Source organism: Thunnus albacares, chromosome 14 (assembly GCF_914725855.1).
Source record: "Thunnus albacares chromosome 14, fThuAlb1.1, whole genome shotgun sequence".
Classification (NCBI taxonomy): domain Eukaryota; kingdom Metazoa; phylum Chordata; class Actinopteri; order Scombriformes; family Scombridae; genus Thunnus; species Thunnus albacares.
This window is the reverse complement of record NC_058119.1, coordinates 12,129,486-12,150,161: the sequence shown is the minus strand read 5'-3', so window position 1 is coordinate 12,150,161 and position 20,676 is coordinate 12,129,486. Positions and strand designations below refer to the sequence as shown.

Genomic DNA, 20,676 nt, shown 5'->3' with positions numbered 1-20,676 from the left:
CAGAACAGTTCCAAAGGAAATCATTAACTGGACAATAAAATGTTTCCAAAGGGAATTGTTCTTCTATGAGAAATGCTCTGGAGATTTTGTTGGAATTGGAAGGATGCTGGTATAACTGTAAACTTTAATTTTTATTTTCCTGTAGTGGTAGTTGAAGATAAACAAGAGTCTCTGTTCAATGCCAAACCTTACTTCATGTTTTCTTCAGTGAGACTCCCTGGAGTCACTGAGTTTCTATAGATATTTACCAGTTTAGTGGCAGTTTTAAATTCATTATGGGGAATGACTGGACATCATGAGCCCACTGAAGCATTCAAAACATTTTTGAAATTTGACATTCATACAATATCACCAATACTTAATTCTGCATCACATCCCCTTAGACAGAATGCAGTGGAATAGCATAACATGAAACTACAAGGTATCCAGTGAAAACATAATGAACAGTAGTCAACAGCAAAGGTGGATAGCAGCTGCTGAACCAAACACTGCAGATATCATTTTGTGACTGTGAAACTGCGAAACCAATCACAAGCTGGAACAACCCTTCAGGCAGCCAATCATACAAATGGATCAGCATCATTTACAAACAGAGTCAGATCCCACAGGGTTATGGCACGGAAGAGTGGTAGTCATTATCTGATTGGACTAAAAACTGGCCACCACTGGTTAAACCCACAGAGCGATGTGGGGATATTTATTTGAAATGAAAATGGTATTGGTCAAAGAGACAAACATTTAGACAAAAAAGTGTTTATATGTGCAAGCAGCATTTTTGTTTGGGGTTTATGCACTTTGAAATGCTAGGGTATTGAGGTTTTTGCATGAGAATGTTTGTCTTGTTATCAATTTTAGCACACTGTACTGTTCATGTAGACAGACAAAGACACAAAGGTATGCACTCAAACACTGAAACACACAAACAGTACACACAAGTACACCAATCCAACACATAAGATATCATATAAAGTCGAGATTTGTATTCATTCTTGCTTATATTCCACTTCAATCATTCTATTAAATTCTTTCATGGTTAGTGGTAGAAATTCTGGTGTTCTCTGAGATAAAAGTCCACCCACCCTGAACTGGGATGGGCTAAATAAGCCCTGCTATGTGACCTCAGCCTGAGGATATCATTCCTGCTTTGCAAACACTTGGAGTGCAGAGCAGTTAGAGACCTGTGTAACCAGCTGACTTTATGTAATATTTGATACAGTGGTGTATGTATGACTTTGAAGATGGTGCTCTATTTCTTGTACTGCATCCTTCATTCATTGTTTGAATAGCAGTACAAAAATATTTATAATACATATCAATAATTGCCTAATAATCATACACAATTTCAACACTTACAACATCAAGTTTTGTTCAAGTAAAATGCATTTCTTCATTCCAACTCCTGAAGGAATTCATGAAAGATAAAGAAATTTCTTGGACTGAAGATAGGAACACATGTGCACGACCTTTGACCAACACTGTCTTTCACTGTGACCTTGTATCTTTGCTTTTAAACATTTTCTTTTTCATTTAATCTTTCATACTTGTTTCATACCTGAAATACTTGAGATAGAGAACAATATCGATTTGAACACTGAATAGTAGTGTTGTAGTGGCTGGGGTGTGCAGGGAAATGACAGTCCATTGTTTATTTTTGAGGTCATTTTGTTAATCAAGCAGGCCAAGTGCCACTTGAGAGTCAGAATAAACTCTCAGTGGATAGCCATCCATCACATAATAATTAGGGGTGGAGTAGACACATCAACACTGTTTCCAACTCTCAAATTCAAAATAGTATTTCCGCATGTCACCTGGGGTGTTTGTGCAGAGTTAACATTGTTCAACTTCAGGAGAATAAAAACAAATTCTTGTTTGACTTCTGCTCTCTCAGGGGTTGTAAAGTGACTCTGTCTGATACCTGATGTGAGTAGATTCCCAAACTGAAGGTAAGACACTCACTTAAGCTGTACAATATATTTAATCTGGTCAATAACTACTCAGATGTTGAGAAAAAATATATGTTTCTTTAGATATGATAATGAGATTGTCCAGTTCCATGAGATGGACCACTGAATGCAAGATAAAGGAGTAAACAGAAATAGAAAATACAGTACCAAAACCAAAACAGAAAAAAGGCAGAGGAAGACAGTTTCTCACCTCTGGTGTGGCAGGGTTGAAAGCCACACTGAGCACTGTCTCTGAGTGTTTTTGAAGTTTGTGGAGGTATCTGCTGCTCCGGATGTCATACACGTAGACCTGCAATGAATGAGATGGACTAAATGAACATAAGTAGACATAAAGTGTAGCCATACAGTGATGTACAGATGTAGGAGAAGAACCTATGTCAATTCTGTTAAGGCTGACCCACCTTGAAGCTCATTTTGGGTGCACAATACATACAACACACAAGTTTAAGTAAACAGGTGTTTGAACTGAACAAGGAGCAAATATCAAAGTTTGCACAACTGCATACAAAGTCAATGGAAAAAGACAAATGCGGACAAGAACAGATGTGGATTCACTTTACACACTGCTAAAGTTAAAAATGCTTCCTGTTTAAGTTTTGAGATCAGTCCAGACACATACACAGGGACGCTCCACAAACATAGTCGGCGTGTGTACAGCTGACATCTGTGCTGTCACGTTCATTGGCTGTTTGTGGCAAATAAGCGTGTTCAGTATGAACACCTGATGATTACACGTCATAGTTTACAGCAACATTTATCCTCTTATCACACTGATTAAAGCTTTTTTGATTATCACCGGGAGTTTGTGATTATGTTCAGAGATTAGCTAAAGACATACTTGGCTCTTGTTGACATCAGTAATCAGACACATAAAATTATGCAATATCTGTGCCAGAACCAGTTATCCCAACTATGGACTAAACCCAAATGACTCTGTAGATAAGTTCAATGTATTTAAAAAAAATATCTAGGGCTGGGAATTGAACCTTGCGTTTTGAATATTGTACTTTATCAAAAATGGTCCAGTATTAAAAGTTGCTGCTGGATACTCACATTCTCAGTTTTGTTTCCTGTGATCAGATATTTCTCATATGAATCAGGACCATTTTAGGTCACATTTTCTGTCAGCAAAGTACTTGTACAGGTTGTGTTAAGACAATACTAAACACTGAACCACAAAGAAGTTTCACATCTTTTGTAGAAAAAATGTGAATACATTCCTAAAACTAAGATTCTGAAGGGGTAGCATTTCAGTAGGGGTACTGAAACTCCTGATTTACAGGCTCATCATACACTCATGGTAGTCAAATACTGTGCACTTCAAAATCAAGTTGTCATTGATATGGATTTTAATAAACCCCTGCAGATATAATATTGTTAATTTCTGCTTTGAGATAGTAAAAACCATACCAATCATCCCTTTACTTGTGGGTGTTATGTAGGTGTGGATTGTATACTTCCACAAAATGTCACAAGACATATCCATACAGCTTGTGTGGAGATCTTAGAATTAATGTTTAATTAGAAATCTTAGAATAGTAATCATGAATGTGTGTTATCAGCTTGTCAGCACAGCAATACAATCAGTGAGCTTTAAGACCCATTCGTTTGCTTCAGTGCCATGAGCACAGATAAAAACAGATGTGGGATGTTTGTTACCAGACGACGACTCATCAGATTCCTGCAGCTGTTTTGTATTACGTTTTTCCCTAAAAAACACTTCAAGTGAGCTCTGTCAAACAGTCCATGGGTCTCCTGTCTAAGGCATATGACGTGTGTAGTGCCTAAAAGGGCATTAGATACTTGGAAGAAAAAGTTCTTTCAAGAATGCTTAAATATCACATGGAACCCCAGATGAATCAGTTTTTTATCAACATTAACTAAGGCAGAGAGCAGGGCCAATAGAGCCTGGGCAGTGAAAACGTGTGAATTGAAGAAAACGCACTTTCTGATATGACAAGAGGGGACATCAGAAAGGCTGAAAATACCAAAGATTTCAACTGTATACACAACAGGTTAATATTGACCACACTGAAATGATACTCCACTTAGATTGTTTTTGGCCCTATGTTTTTCTGGAAAATGTGTAATATGAGTCTAGGGAGTCTTTTTAGAATATTCAGGTTCTTTTTTTCCATGATTGCTTTTTGAAATATTAAGACAAGTACAAATGTGTCTGGCGTATAGAAGTCTCAGGGCAGCTACAAATAAATATGGTGTAGCTCACTACCATATACGCTCCTGATTTCCAAGAAATGCTGGAAATGTCCGATCTCGACAGAGATGCTCTCAAATGTCCGCGCTGTGCTGAGTGCCCATAATTAATAATAACTAGCAGCATGTACATATTATTCCACTGCTTTCAACAAGCACGTACACCAGAAGAAAAGAGAGATGGATAAGGAAAAGGGAGGCAGTCTTCCGAAAACGTCTTGAAAGCAAATATAAGGCACAGTCTGGAAAAGCAATTAAACAGTTCTGCTTCAACATGAATGTTGAATTTGACTTCTATGGAAAAAGGCTTGAGTCCAAGTAAAAATCTCTGAGTCAAGCACAAACAGTCTTCACCTAAAATGGAGATGAAACTGATAAAGATAAGCTGCTTTTTTCATGCTGTCTTACAACTTAACAAGGTGAATTAAGATATAAACGTATGAAATATATAAATTATTATATAAACATAAATACAAGTCATGCATAAACTAATTTACTGTAGTAAGTCAGAATGGTTAGCTGTCTATGCCTCTCGATCAACAAAGTCAGTAGGATTCATCCTCTGGGAACCATGAATGTCTGTATAAAATTTCATGGCAATCCATCAAATAGTTGTTGAGATATTTCAGTCTGGACCAAAGTGGTGGACCAACAGAGTAATACTGCCATCCCTAGAGCCATGTAGCTAGCATGGCTAAAAATGATTGACTATCATAGATTTAAATATTGTCATATTATTGTTATGGGAAACCTAAAAGTCTGACCCATAACTAAAGAAGTACATGGGAGATTAAAACACACACTGTGTAAGGAAACCCTCAAAGTATTTACAACTTACACACATATCCTCAGAGCCAGAGGCAATGAACCGGCCACATGGTGAGATGGCTGAAGAGCATGGATGGCAGCGATTAAAGTGGTTCTCATAACGCCGTACACACCTGAGGAGGAAATGCACATAATGGTGAGAAATGAAAGCAAAAAAGAGACAATATATATCAATATATATAATTTCTACCTGCCTCATTGCAGTGGTCATATTATTTAAGACTGAAATAGAAAGTAGCATCTTTAATAAAAAACAGTACTACTATCTGATAAACAAAGTGCATGAGTGAAATATCTTTGGTTTGGAAATTAAGTGTTTCAATCAAGTGCAGTCATTTTTATATTGAACTGATCTGTTATCCCATATAAAGGTCGTACAATGGAAATACAGTGTCTATTAGTATACCTACACTGGCAGGAACAAAATGCTACCCTTCAGAATTCACGTTTTACAAACATCTGAACCAGTTGAAGACAAAGAGTTAAGCATGACTCAAGCAAAACACAGGAAAGAGAAGGTAGTAGATGACGAATAGCCCCCTCGTGCAACTGCTGTGCTGTTTCATTTGGTTTGCAACAGCATGTAATGTCTTTACAATGCCACTAACAACTAGCTGAGCTAGGGTCTCTATAAGGGCTGGCATTTTGGCAGAGCAGGCCTTTGACAGGATCTGGTGAGAAAATTTCTTTGACATTCAGATGCTAATGTCATTAAGTCTGGCTAAAAGTAGGTCATATTCACTGGTGACCATAAAGGAATTCGATATACCCAGTTCCAGTGAGTTATTGAGACATACACGAGGTAGACAAATTATAATAAAATGTGGGTTAATACATTTTTTTCTGAGCAATAACTAATGAAGCTTATAATGCTGAATTGTTGTTGAGTATGTCTTGAGTCAACTCTATGGAATTTTTAGTTTTTTGTGGTGTTGTTGTATTGAATGGTATTACTGTATTTTGTCAGGTGTTCCTCTCATGTTTTCATTACGTTGTCACTGCCAGCTAACTGCACAATCTGCCCATACAGCCCTCGAGAGCGTAAGTTACAAAGTCTCACTGGCTGAGCATACAGCCCGTCCTCAAAAGAAAAACGATAGTATAGGTCTAAAATTGAGGCTGCCAAAAACAACCTATAGTTATGTTTACACCATCTAGCGGCTGTAGTAATTATGATCCAGGGAAGTGATGCAGTTCAGATGATGTCAATATACACTCACCAGCCACTTTATTAGGAACACATGTGCAATCTAATGTCGGGACATGTAAAAAAAAAAAAAAAAAAAAAGTAACGTTGTACTGTTTATTGTTGCCATGATGACAAAGGTTGCATAACTTTAAGGAAGTATAAACCATGTTTCAAGTGATCATTTTAACCATGGGTGTATTATAAGAGCTGGATATTGTGCCGCTACTCAGCCTTGCAGCCAGTTTTTCCTAGTGGCCACTCGCGGTTTTGTAGTGAAAAATACCCCTGCAGCCCAAAACGCATTTTTCCCACAGACCAACATTGTAAAAGAGATGTGTGTAACACTGTTGACAGGACACCTCGAACTGCAAACAAGGTTAATTATGATTCTTTCTATTATGACTTTTTGATCCATGGAGGCTTTATATTTGTAAAACTTTCTTCAAGCTGAGAAAAGCAATTTAAAAATCCATGATGTCATCACGATGTAAAGTTAATGGGTCGAGCAGGAACTTGCGGGCGGGGCCAGCTGGAGAAACACTACTGCGTATATTCAGTGGGCTGCACAACGCAGAAGCAAAGCTGGAAGCTAGAATCTTTTTTGGCGTATGCGCGAGGCAACCAATTCATATTGGACTGAATAGGCGCCATTTTCGGTCCGGTATCAGTACCAAACCATGATCTTTCCATAAGCCTAACCAAGTATTTCTTGTGCCTAAACCTAACCAGACCTTAACCACAGCGTTAGCAAACCATAAAACATAATTATTGTTATTTATTATTGTAATTATGGTTTTGGAAAGCCGGAGTGCATTATACTGCTGCTACAGTAGATGGCGTAAACGCAACTGTAGGTTGTTTTTGCCAGCCTGAATTTTAGACCTATACCGCCATTTTGGATGTGTTGGTTCATAAGGCTGAGTGAGTTCAGTCAAGAACCTAGATTGTCAGGACGATGCCGAAAAAGGGCCTGACTGAAAAACCAGTGCTGGAGGGGTATCCTTCTTAACAGACTTGATTGGACTAGAGAGTGGAGGCAGCTATCATCAGATCCAGCAACACCATTAACTAACACATGCTTGCAAGGTTTCTACCAGTATCAAGACCCAGCTACGTTTATACATTCATGTTCAAACAGAAAAAACAGAGGCCAACAGATGAAAATTGAGAACATGGTGACAAAATCTCAAATGACTGACAGCTAGTGCAACCCAAAATCTAGACTGTGAAAATTTTGTTGAGTCTTTGAACCCACTAAAGCCAGGAGATACTGGATACTGACAAAGAAAAATGTTTTTAACTTACAAAATACTTTTGCCTTACAATTGGTTTACCTGAATCTAAGAATATATTAAGTATGTTAAAAAATATACCCACTAGGGTTATGTTATCTTCTCTGTGAGAGCTACTCATGTGATAAACTGTGTAAAATCTGACCTTTTATCATTAAGACTGCATAGCAAGATGGATTTAGAAGTATCACAGAAGTATCTGTGTCTAAATCCCCCTAACTACATCTGGGCATTCAGGTCTGCAGCCGAGCTGACGCAACCTGTCACTGTAACGCCAACAGCAGCCAGTTTAACAAGTTAGAGTAAACACTCATCTGGTTTTCTAGGTCAGAATGTGGATCTAATGTTTTGACTGGGGGAGAGGACATGCTGGGCTGAATCCCACACACACATCCTCAATGTTGAGTGATGACTATCCGGCATTCGCCTGATGACTAACACAGACTGCACTGGAGGGTCGATCCTCTTGAGTGTGAGCCTATAAGGTTACTGAATCCACCTGGGTATTCAGTGTCAGTCATCAAGGTAATCAGCAGGCTAATCATGGCTCATTATTTGCAGCCAACATATTTCATCCAATTTAACTGTGTCAGTGCAAATCAAGGGAAAGCCTACTCTTTCTTGTACTATTTGATATTCAGTATAAATACATTATTGATCTATTTAGGCTAGTAACAATGAATTGCTCAGCATGAATTCATCAAATGATGGAAATTTCATTTCACTGAACTAAGGACAAGCAGACCACAACGTGTTTTCTCTCTCACTCCGATTTAAGTGTCTGAGTGAGTATGATTTTTAACTATGTAAGTGCTGGTGTATAGACCCTGCACAACTGATAAATGATGTCTTGCCACATCATTTGGAAATGTAAGGAGTGGGGTCTTACAGAAATAAACTGTAACCATTGCAGTAGTTTACTTTGCATATGAAACTCGTAAAGTATGTCAAGCTTTCAAAAATCATTTCCTTCATTAATAGATCTTTGATGGATAGACGTGGGTATCAGGCATGTTTGTGCCTCTGTCTGAAAAGGAAGGGGCAAGAAGTTCTGGTAATTCTCGGGTAACAGAGAAAAATAAAATGAAGACTGACTTAACCAGTGTCCACTGAGTGAAATGTACATATCCCATTGTGATTTTTCTGGAAGTTCTCCAATTTGATCAAAGACAGAATGCAGCATTAACCTCAACTTTTAACCCAACTTAAAGCTTTTGTGAATGTGAGTAAATATATGTGTCTAATAAGAACACTGTTCTATCACCAGTAAGGTATAATGGCCATGCCCATGGCCATATACAGCCATTAAACACAAATGTAGTCTGTCTGTCTTTAGACTGTAGACTGTCTTTACCCAGACAGTAATTCATCATCAGTGTTTATGGACAAGCATAATAAGGTCATAAAATTACTCCGTTAATGACATTTTTCCGATGGCAACATAATTTATTACATTTTTATTGATAAAATAGCAATGGCCCAACAAAATTGCGGATATCCAACTAAATATGCTGCTTATTTAATTAGCCAGGTTTTGTGAGAGAATACTTTTGGTGCGGGTCTCTAGATTGCCTACGTGATTTTATGCCTGCCAGCCAAATTTCTATACACGTAGGTATAACTTAGGCTAATAAAAACAGCTTCATTTCAATTATTTTTTCCAATAGCTAAGAATATGGATCACATTTGGTTTTATGTGCCGAGGTTTGGAACTATCCACTGTCTTTTCAGAGGCAATGCCTCAGTAACTCTGGCTGATCCACATATCTTGCTTTGACCAGTTTTTATTGGAATGTGTTCTGATTAGGTTAAGCATACTTTCAGTATGCTGTTAATATATTGAAGCTACTTAGACTCACACATGCATTTCATCTATTAGGAGTTTCAATCATATGTCACAAAGTTTTGTTTTTTACAACAGGTAAAACTTTTTTCAGGCGTTTTGTTCAAAGCAAAAAAGTATATGACATGGTCAGGCAATGCATAGATCCATTTAGAGGACAGACCTACAGTATACTGAATGAAATACTCTGACTAATTGTAGCAATGATAGCAATGACATGAGCATCTTATGTAATCACACTATTCCAAGAATTTTTATATTGCCTTATTATGTCGGGGGGATTCTGATGAACACAAAATCTGGTATGTATTTAATTATTTCCATTAGCTGGAATTTTTATATTGCCTTATGTCATGAGGGGATTCTGATAAAAACAAAACCTGGTATGTACTTAATTACTTCCATTAACTGCAAGCCTCAAATAAAATAAAAGAAATAGAAAGGCACAAGCCAGGGTGTCACTACTGGGAGCAGATTTGAGAACACTCATGAATGATGAAGATGAGTAAACCAGTTAGGTACAGACTCACTAACTGCATCCAGAAGACGTTAAAACTTGTTTTAAAAAAGTCTTAATCAATAACATTCTGAATTAAACATTGTTTTTTCTGGAACTGATGATGGAAGTTGCGAATGAGTGAGCCATCTCGCCTCCTTCTCATCTCTGTTGAGAGTTGCACATGTGCAGTACCGATTGGATGGTATGTACAGATCGGGTGATGACACGTTGCTAGCCTCAGAAGCTAATTCCCAGCCAAGCCAGTAGCTGTTCCAGTGGGTTGCTAGCCCTGGCATACTAGTTATTAGCCTCAGAAGCTAATGACCAGCTAAGCCAGTAGCTGATCTGGTGGGTTGCTAGCAAGCCCCCAGGAACAGTGCTAGCCTGTGAAGCCAAGTTGACATAGCAGCCAAACCGCGTAATTAAAAAAAGTAATTAATTATCAAAAAGACTTTTCCCCATAGACTTATATTGTGAAAGATACTTCTGTAAATCAGCAGATAATTTTTTTGGAGCGTCACAACCCCTGTGAAATGACTCACTATCAGAATTTGATCAGTTCAGTCTGATCACATTTTGAAAGTCTGGAAGAGCTGCATGATTGAATTGTTTTATCCCCATTCAAATTAGCTGGAGGGTTAAACCAGAAGTAGCCAGCTTGGTCGGCGAAAGTCACCAGTGCGCTTGCTCTATGGGCCCCACAGATGCAGAAAAAATGCAGAAGAAGTTGAACTTTTTTGGCTTTATGCGGCACTGAGCAACTTTATTCATAGGAATTAACGGGGCCCGCCTCCGATGCTGTATCCAGTTCTCTTTATATGTCCATGGTTGCTAGCCCTGGCATGCTAGTTACTAGCCGCAGAAGCTAATGACCAGCCAAGGCAGTAGGCGATCCGTTGGACTGCTAAGTTAGATGCATGAGTTACCACCTTGGCCGAATGAATAGTTGGCTTCTCATTTCTCACTGCTGGCTTCTAATTTCCCACCACCGGCCTCTCAGTTACCAGTGTCGGCTTATCATTGGCCAGATCAGTAGATGGCTTTGGCAAGGATATAGCCTCCACCAACTTCTCAGTAGTCTTAATTTTGTCCCTTACCCTGTGCCATAGTAACAAGAGGTAAAATTATTTCAATGTCAACTGCCTCAAAGAAACAGCAACTGGAAAATTAGCAGAATCTAGAAAATTAGATTAAAATACAAGAAAGAAAACATAAACAGTTTAACAATGAGAAAGACCTAAAAGCTCTACAAAAATGAGGACAAAAATCATGGATGTATTATAAGAGCTGGACAGGGCTCTGCTGCTCAGCCTTGCAGCCAATTTTCCCAGTGGTCACTCGCAGTATTGCAGCAAAAATCCCCCTTTGGCCCAAAATGCATTTTCCCCATAGACCACCACTGTAAAGTAGATGTCTGTAAAACTGTAAAAACTGTACAGGACACCTCAACCTGCAAACAAAGTTAATTATGACTCTTTCTTTTATGAATTTTTGATCCATGGAGGTTTTATGCTGCACAATGCGGAAGCAAACCCAGAAGCTAGAAACTTTTTTTGGCGTATGCGCCAAGAAGGGTCATCTGCAGTCTTGCAGACTTACACGACACACCCACTTCACTACATGTCATGCCCACTTGAATACATCACCCCTGGTATCCAGCTCTTATAATACATCCATGACAAAAACTAGATGAGCTGTTGACATATAAAGCGAAATGGGCCCCCTTAGATTTACTGGTCTGACTTGCTGTGAGATGGGGACACAGGGAAAGCAAGCTGTTGGCATTCCAGGAGATAGACACTGTTAATTCTGTATCTGGCTGAATAGAAGAATACTTTTAAAAAAATCTTTTTTTTGTTTGTGCTATTCTCTTGAAATAATGTTTTTTCCCTCTTAAGAACTTTTATTGGTAATTGGAAATGTTGGATGTACTTTGTGGTCAAGGAATGTTCAAGATTTCTATGTGATCAATGTTTTATTTTGATACTAAATTAAATTAGTTCAAAAGCACACACACATACACACTCACACACTCACACACACACACACACACACACGCACACAAAGAAATAAACAGAAACATTAATTCAGGGGAACTGTAACTCTTAGTGGTTAGTGCTAGCTACAGAAGTTTATCAAAGAGGAAAATAAAATGAGCAGGGCTGACAAAATGAAAAAATGTTCCTACATATTGTTCTCATGCATCCATATGTTTCATCTCAGAGGAACTGCATCTGCTGAGGGACGCTTGCTGACAGCTCTCTGAACCAGAAATTGACCTGGAAACCAGGCACAAATATTTATCAGATAGCAATAAGGTTTTGACGGAGTCTGGGATGAGGAGTTAAACACGGAAGCAGTCTCAGACGTGAAAGAATGAAGTACTCAATAATGCCGTCTACTGGGCCAAAAGGAACATTTTGAAATCCAAGAGAGCCTACTTGAATTATCCTCCTTATATGGCTATCTGCTACTAAGGGCCGAAGAAAATTAAACTCAGCTACGTACTTTGGAAATTGAACAATTTCGGAATTCACTCATCAACTTAGGAATGTTTGTGTAAGAAACAATGATGATTTAATTTGAATATAAGTTACCTGTGCACTCCCAGTAAAAGCAGAGGTATAAAAAATAACAATGGTTTCTTATTTGATATGTTTGAACATTTATTGCTCTCAGCTAATTTTGATGTATTTGATGAAGAAACTCTTCATCCAGTGGAATCCCTGAGTGGAAAACTATCACCTATGTGTCTAAAATATAAACCTATGAAGCATTGAAGCGTCTTTGTCTCTTCTTCTGGGTAAGTTACCACACTGTAGTGCCACCCAGACTTAATATTTTCCCTCAGAAAAGCCTGAGAACACTGAGGCACAACTCACTGCCTTTACACGCCACATGTGTCTGTATCTGTTTCAATGCACTTTTCTTGCCTGAGTTTCACACATTAAAGATCAACTTTTTACAATAAATCCAACATAACAAAGTATCTTAACACCAACCTAAGTGTACGAAGGTCCCAAATCTTTACACCATCCGTGACTGCACCGGTAAGGAAGAGGTTGTATGAATCTGGAGCCTGTGTGCTGAACATGGAGCCCTGTGAAAAAACAAAAAATGCCTAGTCAGCCCATGCTTGACTGAAATAGTTTGTAAATTAGCTTCTCATATTGTCCAGTGCTGGAAAATTCTGTTTCCGTATATCCTGTATTGGCAAATAGTTTTAATATTACTATTCCAGGTCCCACAATCATTCCTGTAACTAGAGGGAAAAATTAAAGACAATGTAAGTATAGTGAGGCTGAAATGGGTGAAGTGTTACTAAATTTGTCGTTGTTTTCCATCTTTTATCCACCACACTGAGGTAGGCCTCAGCTATAAATATATGGAGTTTCCACTGCATGTCTATACATGGATTCCGAATATGACTTTCACACACAGTTATCAGATGATGCATACAAGTGAGAGAGTGTGTGTGAGAGAGAGAGCGGTCGGAGTGTTTTGTGTTTAGATTTCCATTAAGAGTGTGAGAACGGGAGCCTTAGAGGGCATTTCCAGTTCCATTTTCCGAGAAGTCCTCTGCTCTGATGAGTTCCAGGTGAATTTTGCAGAGGAGGCGATGGAAATTTGAAGTGGGAAAAGCTGCTTCACATGCTGCAGTTCCTGATGTTTGGTCCGCCTCAGGACGACAAAGCGAGGGGAGGGAAGAGTGATGTTATGTGTGCAGTCTCCAGGCGGGGGCAATCCCTATGATCCACAGGTATTAACCCTGCAGCACCCAAAGGCCGTCGGGCAACCAGGCAGAGGACCCCACATTGACGCAACAGCCAAGCTGAAACAACACACCATAGGCAGCCCACAATGTACGGCACACAATAGCTGGCGTGACAAAGACCAGGCACCTCTGAGTTTAAGGAATAAAGTCAGCTGTGTGCAAGGCTGCATCAGTGGGTTAATGCATTTAATCCATGCCACTAGCTGTAGTTTATCCAGCTAATCCGGGCTGCCCTGAGTGTCAAGCATGCACAGGTCAACATGCAGAAGTGAGTAAAGTCAATACTCAAGGGTCACTGGGTACAAGCCCCTCTCTTACACACACACTTCTCTGTATTCCAGTAAGTAACAAAATTTCCATAATTTGTTTGATCAAAATTAATGGCTGTCTTTGTATTATAAAGCTTGCAAACATTAATGACTATATATGAAGAGGAACCAGGACCTTCACTTCTCTGTAACTAGTGCAGCGCCTGTTCAAAATGTGCCTGTTGGGAATGGGACAATTTCTCAGTACCTAGAGAGAACAGTGCCCGTCCCCTAAACGCCTCTCATGCAGACTATTGGTAGATGCTACAATTTACCAATGTACCCAAAATGCCTCACACACAGGCTATCAGTAGACACTATAATTTACCCATGTTCCCTAAACGCCTCACATGCAGAGTATCTGGAGACTACAATTTTGAGTTGAGCTGAAGTTGATAGGATGAACTGTAGTGCCTGTTCAAAATGTGCCATAGACTTCCTGCACTATATCTTGAACATGCATAGAAAGTTTCCGTGCATGAGGAACGGGAATAGAGCTTAACTCTCTGAACTTTTTCAATTCATTCTCTATGGTAGTTCTTCTTAATTTGGATATAATCCCACCTCTGACCACAATGTGGGTTGCAATGGCAGAGTGGCGCTGTCTGTATTTGTCCGTATACCTTTGTTTAAGAGGTATTTTTATATATTTCTGAACATGCCTGAGACATCCAGCTCTAAGTGTTGCACGTACATGCCAAGTTTTGTTCACAGTAACATTACACAGTTCAACAGTAGAGCTTAAGTCTTAAACTTTTTCAAGCCATTAACACTACGGATGTAATCCCACCTCCGACCACAATGTGGGTTGCAGTGGCAGAGTGGCGCTGTCCATATTTCCACTCCTTGACTCCACGGGCAGAAGGAGAAGCAAATCAACTTTGTAGAAGCAACATGAGGTATTTTTATATATTTCTGAACATGCCTGAGACATCCAGCACTAAGTCTTGCACGTACATGCCAAGTTTCATTCACAGTACACAGTTCAATAGTAGACCTTAAGTCTGTTTTCAAGTCATTAACACTATGGGTTGCAATGGCAGAGTGGCGCTGTCAGTATTTCTGCTCGTTGACTCCACGGGCAGAAGAGGAAGGAGCAACGTTATTTATGAGGTATTTTTATATATTTATCGAGAACCGCTCATCCAAACAACTTCGCACATCAACATTGCACTTCCTCATTTCCCCAGCAACCCACCTGCCAGGTATGAAGTGGATTGGATGAACAGTTCTCGAGATATGTGAAGGACAAACTTACATACATATAGGCACACAGACAGAGATTCCTTGCTTTATATATAGATATGTAATCTGATAGTTATACAGAAATGTAAATAACAGCAGAAACCCAGACTTGCATGAATTTATTACTGATATTTATACACACATTTTGAGTGATGCATTCACTCATTCTTCATAGCACTATAATAGCCATGGACCTAGGCCCAAGCTGTCTACTTGTTAGACACTAGCAAATTAGGCCCATATTGGTTCAAGACATTGATGTGGGAGTAAGGCCACATAAACCCAAACTGCATCATGGAACAGCATTACTCCAAGGCCATCATCCAGCCTGGAATCTCCTCCTGCCATCTCTATGGCAGTCTTAATCCTGATTCACCAGGGATTTACATTCAAACACTCAGCAAGATGAATGATACTGATGATGGCATGTCCTGTCTGTCTGCCTGTCATGGAAATATTTGGGTAGTTTTTTTTAAACCACGACCTTCTTCATTCACAGCACAAACTAACACTTTTATTCCCCTCAAAGACGATCTGCACCTTATGTAACTCTCGCAACACTCGAAGATGTCTTATGTAATACTATAACATCTGCCAAATAGTAGACCCTTCAAGGGTAAGATTGAGGATGGGGCTCACACTACCCATTGATGCCAAGCCAAGCAAATTCTTCACTGTGTGGGTCAGGTCTAAATGTCACTCAGTCTGCCTGTGGCGTGATGGGATGTCTTTACTTCTATCCATTCACAAACGCTATCAGCTACGAAAGAGAAAAACAAGTCTCTGACGCAGATTTGACAAAAACTCATAAGCCTCAGAAACCTAAGTGTGTGACTTTTTGAAACTATAAGTTTGTTATTCAATAATTTAAAATGACTTTAAAGGTAAGTGCTGTTTTCACGACATCAAAGTGTATGGTTGAATGCAAACTGTCTGAGATCAGAATGAGGAAACATTGGAAGAAATATTGTAGAGTAACAAGTATGAAATAATTTTGCATTTTAGAATCACACTCAATGAATGTGCTCTATTAATGATGTAAGAAGGTAGAGTTGAGGCTGCAGACTGTGTGATAAAAACAATGGTGATATTTGAATTTTTACTGGTTATTGTATTTCATCGGTCACAGTCACAACTGTGTAACTTTGGAGTAAAACTTTCTCCATAGTTTCCAGTTTTCCTATAAAGGCCACTTAATCAAACCTATCCACAACTATTTCTCCAGTGACCACTGTTTTTATATCAATATAAAGGCTCCGACCTTGAATAATCAAATGCCATGAACACATTTCTCACACTCTTTGTATATCATTTCCCATATGATGTTATATTATTTATGTTATATTGTTTAGATAGCCTCACCTTGTTCTGTGTAATGCAGTGGATGGCTCTGCTGTGGGCATTAGGCAGCTCTGAGGCAACTGCACCTTTGTTCATGTCAAATACTTGAATGGACCGATCTGAACCACACACCAGGACGATGTCTGACACAGCTTTTAAGGAAAGTTATGGCATCTATTATGTAGGAGCTGTAGGCATGACAGAAATGCAGTTAATGCGAGATATCTGAGTATGTATAATGTTAAATCAGTCTTCTCAGACATTTTTATTTAGTAGTCAGCATTCCAGGACGTAAAAGAACATACATGTAGTGGTGCCATGGTGGCTGAATGGTTACAATGCATGCCATACACAGTAACCACAGCTTCTCTGGTTCAGGTCCAGTACCTCTCTCTCCCCCATTGTTACCTCTCTGCCTATTCACTTTCAACCATCCAATAAAGGCCAAAATGCCAAAGAAAGCCACTAAAAAAAGAAAAAAAAGAGATTTGAAAGAGATTTGACTTTACATGAAAAAAATATTATTCCAATTTAGAAATTCATTATTAATATTTGTCTTCTTGGTTTTATTAATGTACTGTATGTATATCTATTCATTCATTTATAGTTTATCTCTATTGATCGCTTTCAGTTCTCTTTTGAAAACATATACACTGTATAGATACAGTGATACTCAAATTAACTCTTATAATATATACAGAAAATTTAGCAAGTGAGTTATTACAAATGTATACAATTCATAGATTAAAACTTAATGTAATCACTGGATATCTATTTTTCACAGTACAGTAGTGCAAAATAACTCATGACAGGATCTAACTCATCCAAACACTGCGCAGCTCAGCTCAGCGGATTTATTACAAAGTAAATGCATGATAAACCCTAACAAGGGGCTGGAATGCAGACATTCATGAATAATTACAGACACCTAAATGATTTACAGGTAAAATCAGCCAGTGGAAGCCCTGAGGCAATGTGAAGATTTTATGAAGCACAGACTGATTGCTGTGGTCGATATGGAAATGAGCCAAGGTGCTCCAAGTAAAACTACTGAAGGGATCGGTTTACTTTGTCCTCCACAGCATTAAAGCTGTCTCAAATATAACACTCACTGTCTCAAGAATAATAATGAGAAAAAGGATACAAGAGAAGAAATCATTGATTGCAGACAAGTCCGTAATGTCTGTTCCTGATTTTGTTGGGATGCATCCTGCCATTCTGATGAAACTCCGTTGCTGATATCTAAAATAAAAAGAGAAAGTTGCATTATTTTCAGAACCAGTGAAAGTAACCATATGATCTCCATTTTAACAAACATAATCACTCTGCACACCAATCAGTCTTCATCTCTCCCTTAGCTTTACAAGCTGTGTAGCTCAGCCAGAATTCAGTAAGATTTATAGTCGATTTCTGATTTTGTTTTTACTGACTGATGACAGATCATCTGTTTGCCTTTCACAAGATGCATCATACAAACAACTACCTAAAAGAAGAAAAAGAGGAATAAGCAACATGCACTGCTAAAATATGATCTGGAAGCCCTTGATTGTCATTTCCCTGGCTTCCAGAATAAGCCCTGACAGCTTACAGTAAACAGTCAAGCAGTTTGGGTGGTAATGACTGTCAGCAGTGTCTGTGGTAGCAGCTAAATAAAGCCAGGCCCCCATCAAATTACTAACAAAGCAATCTAACAAAGCCTGCCTCCTAAATAGATGACATAAATCTTAAAACAGACCAATCCTTTGATCTATAATCCCCTTTTTGCCTGCATTGCAAACTTGTTGAAATCAATGTATTTGCAATGGAAGTCATTATTACAAAAAAAATAAAACCCAACTTTCCATCATGCATGACAAAGAAAAGTATCAAATCCTCACATCTGAGAAGGTGGAACGAGCAAAACAGGAGTACATGCCAAACTATTCTGTGTGTACGCACTAATTACCTTTTGATGTCATCGCGTGTGACGTCCACATTATACAAGTACAAGTACAGAGAGTGTCCAGATGCCAGAAGCAAAAATTTGTCGAGGTAATAAAACTGGGCACTTCTGATGGGTTTTGAGAACATGCTGTCGCCCTAAAGGAGGAAAGACGGCAGACAAAAATCAAGATTGAGACATTCATGATGCAGGAAAATATATTACTAAAATAAAAATATAACCTAGGATGACTGGAAATAGGAAGAACAACTAGTAACAACACATTTAATAAATGTTTCTATTTATCGTCTTGTTTAATTATTGGAAACTTTATCGACCATGATTTAGACTTAGACCTTGGAAAAAGTTGGTCTGATCTGATTCAGACCTTTGTCTAATTACTCCATGATGCCTCAGAGTTATTTATAACAAAGTCAAGTCACAGCTGAATTCTGAAAGCAATAAAAAGCTGTAATAATAAGTACTGTCCAACTCGATAGTTTTTAATTGATCAATTGCTCATGCAAGCCACTAAAATGTGAAGTATTGTCTGAGTTATTCCATAAAACAGTATAAACCCAGAATAATACACTTGTGGGCATTTATGGTAGACAATATAAATCTTAAATGTTTGCTAAATTCTGATATCATTTACATACACTTCAAACCAAAATCCCTATCCAATCTCACAAGACTACCAATAATCTGACATCTGAAGACTTCCAACACTGTTTTGGGAATATTGTGTGGTCACTCAAGTGATTTCTTTCTAGAGAACTCTGAAAAGCTATTTGTACTTCTGGCTCACCCTAACGGAGCTCTTGTCTCTCAAAAGACTTGCATTTGTTGCCAAGTTGTTTCACAAGAAAACCAAGTAGTCAAAGGCTGCAGACACGGCAAAGCTCGAAACAATCTGAGTGGAGCAAAGCAGGGATGGTTAGCATCAGCCACAGGGAGACCCCAGATTTGAGGACAAATCTTTGTTTTCACTTGGCATGGGAAATGAGACACATCTCTTACTGTCGCATGGAATGTGATACCTCATGAAGTAAGGAGGGTCTGCATATGATCAGAGTTTTGGATGCTCTGAGTTGAGCAGATGCTCTGAATGACAAAGTCACTATCTTTGAGCCAAGAAACACACTATTTCATCACCCCAATTAATTTGGCTTTCTCATTTTTAATTCCATGAGGCTATTTTTATTAGAAAAGGAAAAAGTGAATTAAGCAAGTTTCATATCAATGTGTCAAAGATACATTTAGAGCATTACACAGAAATTCCACTATGGAAACTTTGTTATACAGGTGCACCATGGCTGAGTTTCTAATGACATACAAACAAGTTTGAGTTCAAGATCAAGTTCTTTATTGTTACATCTCATTAAACAAGTATAAGAGAGTAAAAATCTTAGATTTCAGCTCCTTGACAATGCAGTAAGGAAAAAACAAGACGAAAACGGAGCAAATGACAGTAGACAATTGTCTTCACAAACCTGAGAGATTATATTCTTAAAGCATCTTTTTTGAGGACGGCAAATGAGAACATGTTGCAAAACATTGTGGATACAGCAGCAACCACAGTCATTCAAGTGTGGCATCACTTTCTCATTTACAACACGACAATTATCCTTCCCACAATCACAGCTTTCTTTGAAGACAAGAGTGGGAGTAAAAATGTGTGTCTATAGTTTTTTTTCTTCTAAACTGATTTGAGTTAGACCTTCAGTGGGAGGACATTTTTGCAATGTGATGTCACTTGGCTGGTTCGTACTTCACTTCTTTTTTAGGGTTAGGACTTGGGTTTGGGTTAGAATAATGAGTGAGTTAAGGTTTGATTAAGGATTGAGGTCAGGCATGATGGTTAAGATTAGGGTGAAAGGAAGGGGAATGAATGTAGACAATACAAATGAATAAAATACACAAGTGTGTGTTAGTGAATTCATGAAACATTTACCATGATAATTGCAGGCTCTGGGCTGCCATGGGTCCAGATTCGTAGAGTCTGGTCTTCTGAGGCACTCAACCACCACTGTCTGTTGAGGCTCCAGCTCACACTGCTCACTGGCTTGTCATGCCCTGCGTACAAAGAGAGTGGCTCAGAATTCACCTGGAAATGCAGTGTGTGGTTGCAACATTTACTTTTACGGTATTGTTCAGAGGATCACCGTGACCTACTGGTCACCCCAACTTTTGTCCTCTTATCTCTGCTGCCCCCCTGTGGAGAGTGTGTTCACGCTGCAATTTAGTCATCAAGTGC

The 20,676-nt window shown here is 38.7% G+C and overlaps 1 protein-coding gene across 2 annotated transcripts in view; it reads right to left on the bottom strand.

Annotated features, from left to right (window-relative positions):
- Nucleotides 1-20,676, bottom strand: part of wdr27 (WD repeat domain 27) — a 52,866-nt gene that overhangs the window by 14,141 nt on the left and 18,049 nt on the right. For both annotated transcript variants that reach the window (XM_044373890.1, XM_044373889.1), the window contains exons 17-23: nt 20,374-20,495; nt 18,444-18,577; nt 17,643-17,740; nt 16,520-16,641; nt 12,832-12,929; nt 5,017-5,119; nt 2,155-2,253 (exon numbers count right to left, since the gene is read on the bottom strand). In XM_044373890.1, coding sequence (XP_044229825.1) covers nt 2,155-2,253; nt 5,017-5,119; nt 12,832-12,929; nt 16,520-16,641; nt 17,643-17,740; nt 18,444-18,577; nt 20,374-20,495 — 776 coding nt within the window. The remainder of the gene's footprint in view (nt 1-2,154; nt 2,254-5,016; nt 5,120-12,831; nt 12,930-16,519; nt 16,642-17,642; nt 17,741-18,443; nt 18,578-20,373; nt 20,496-20,676) is intronic.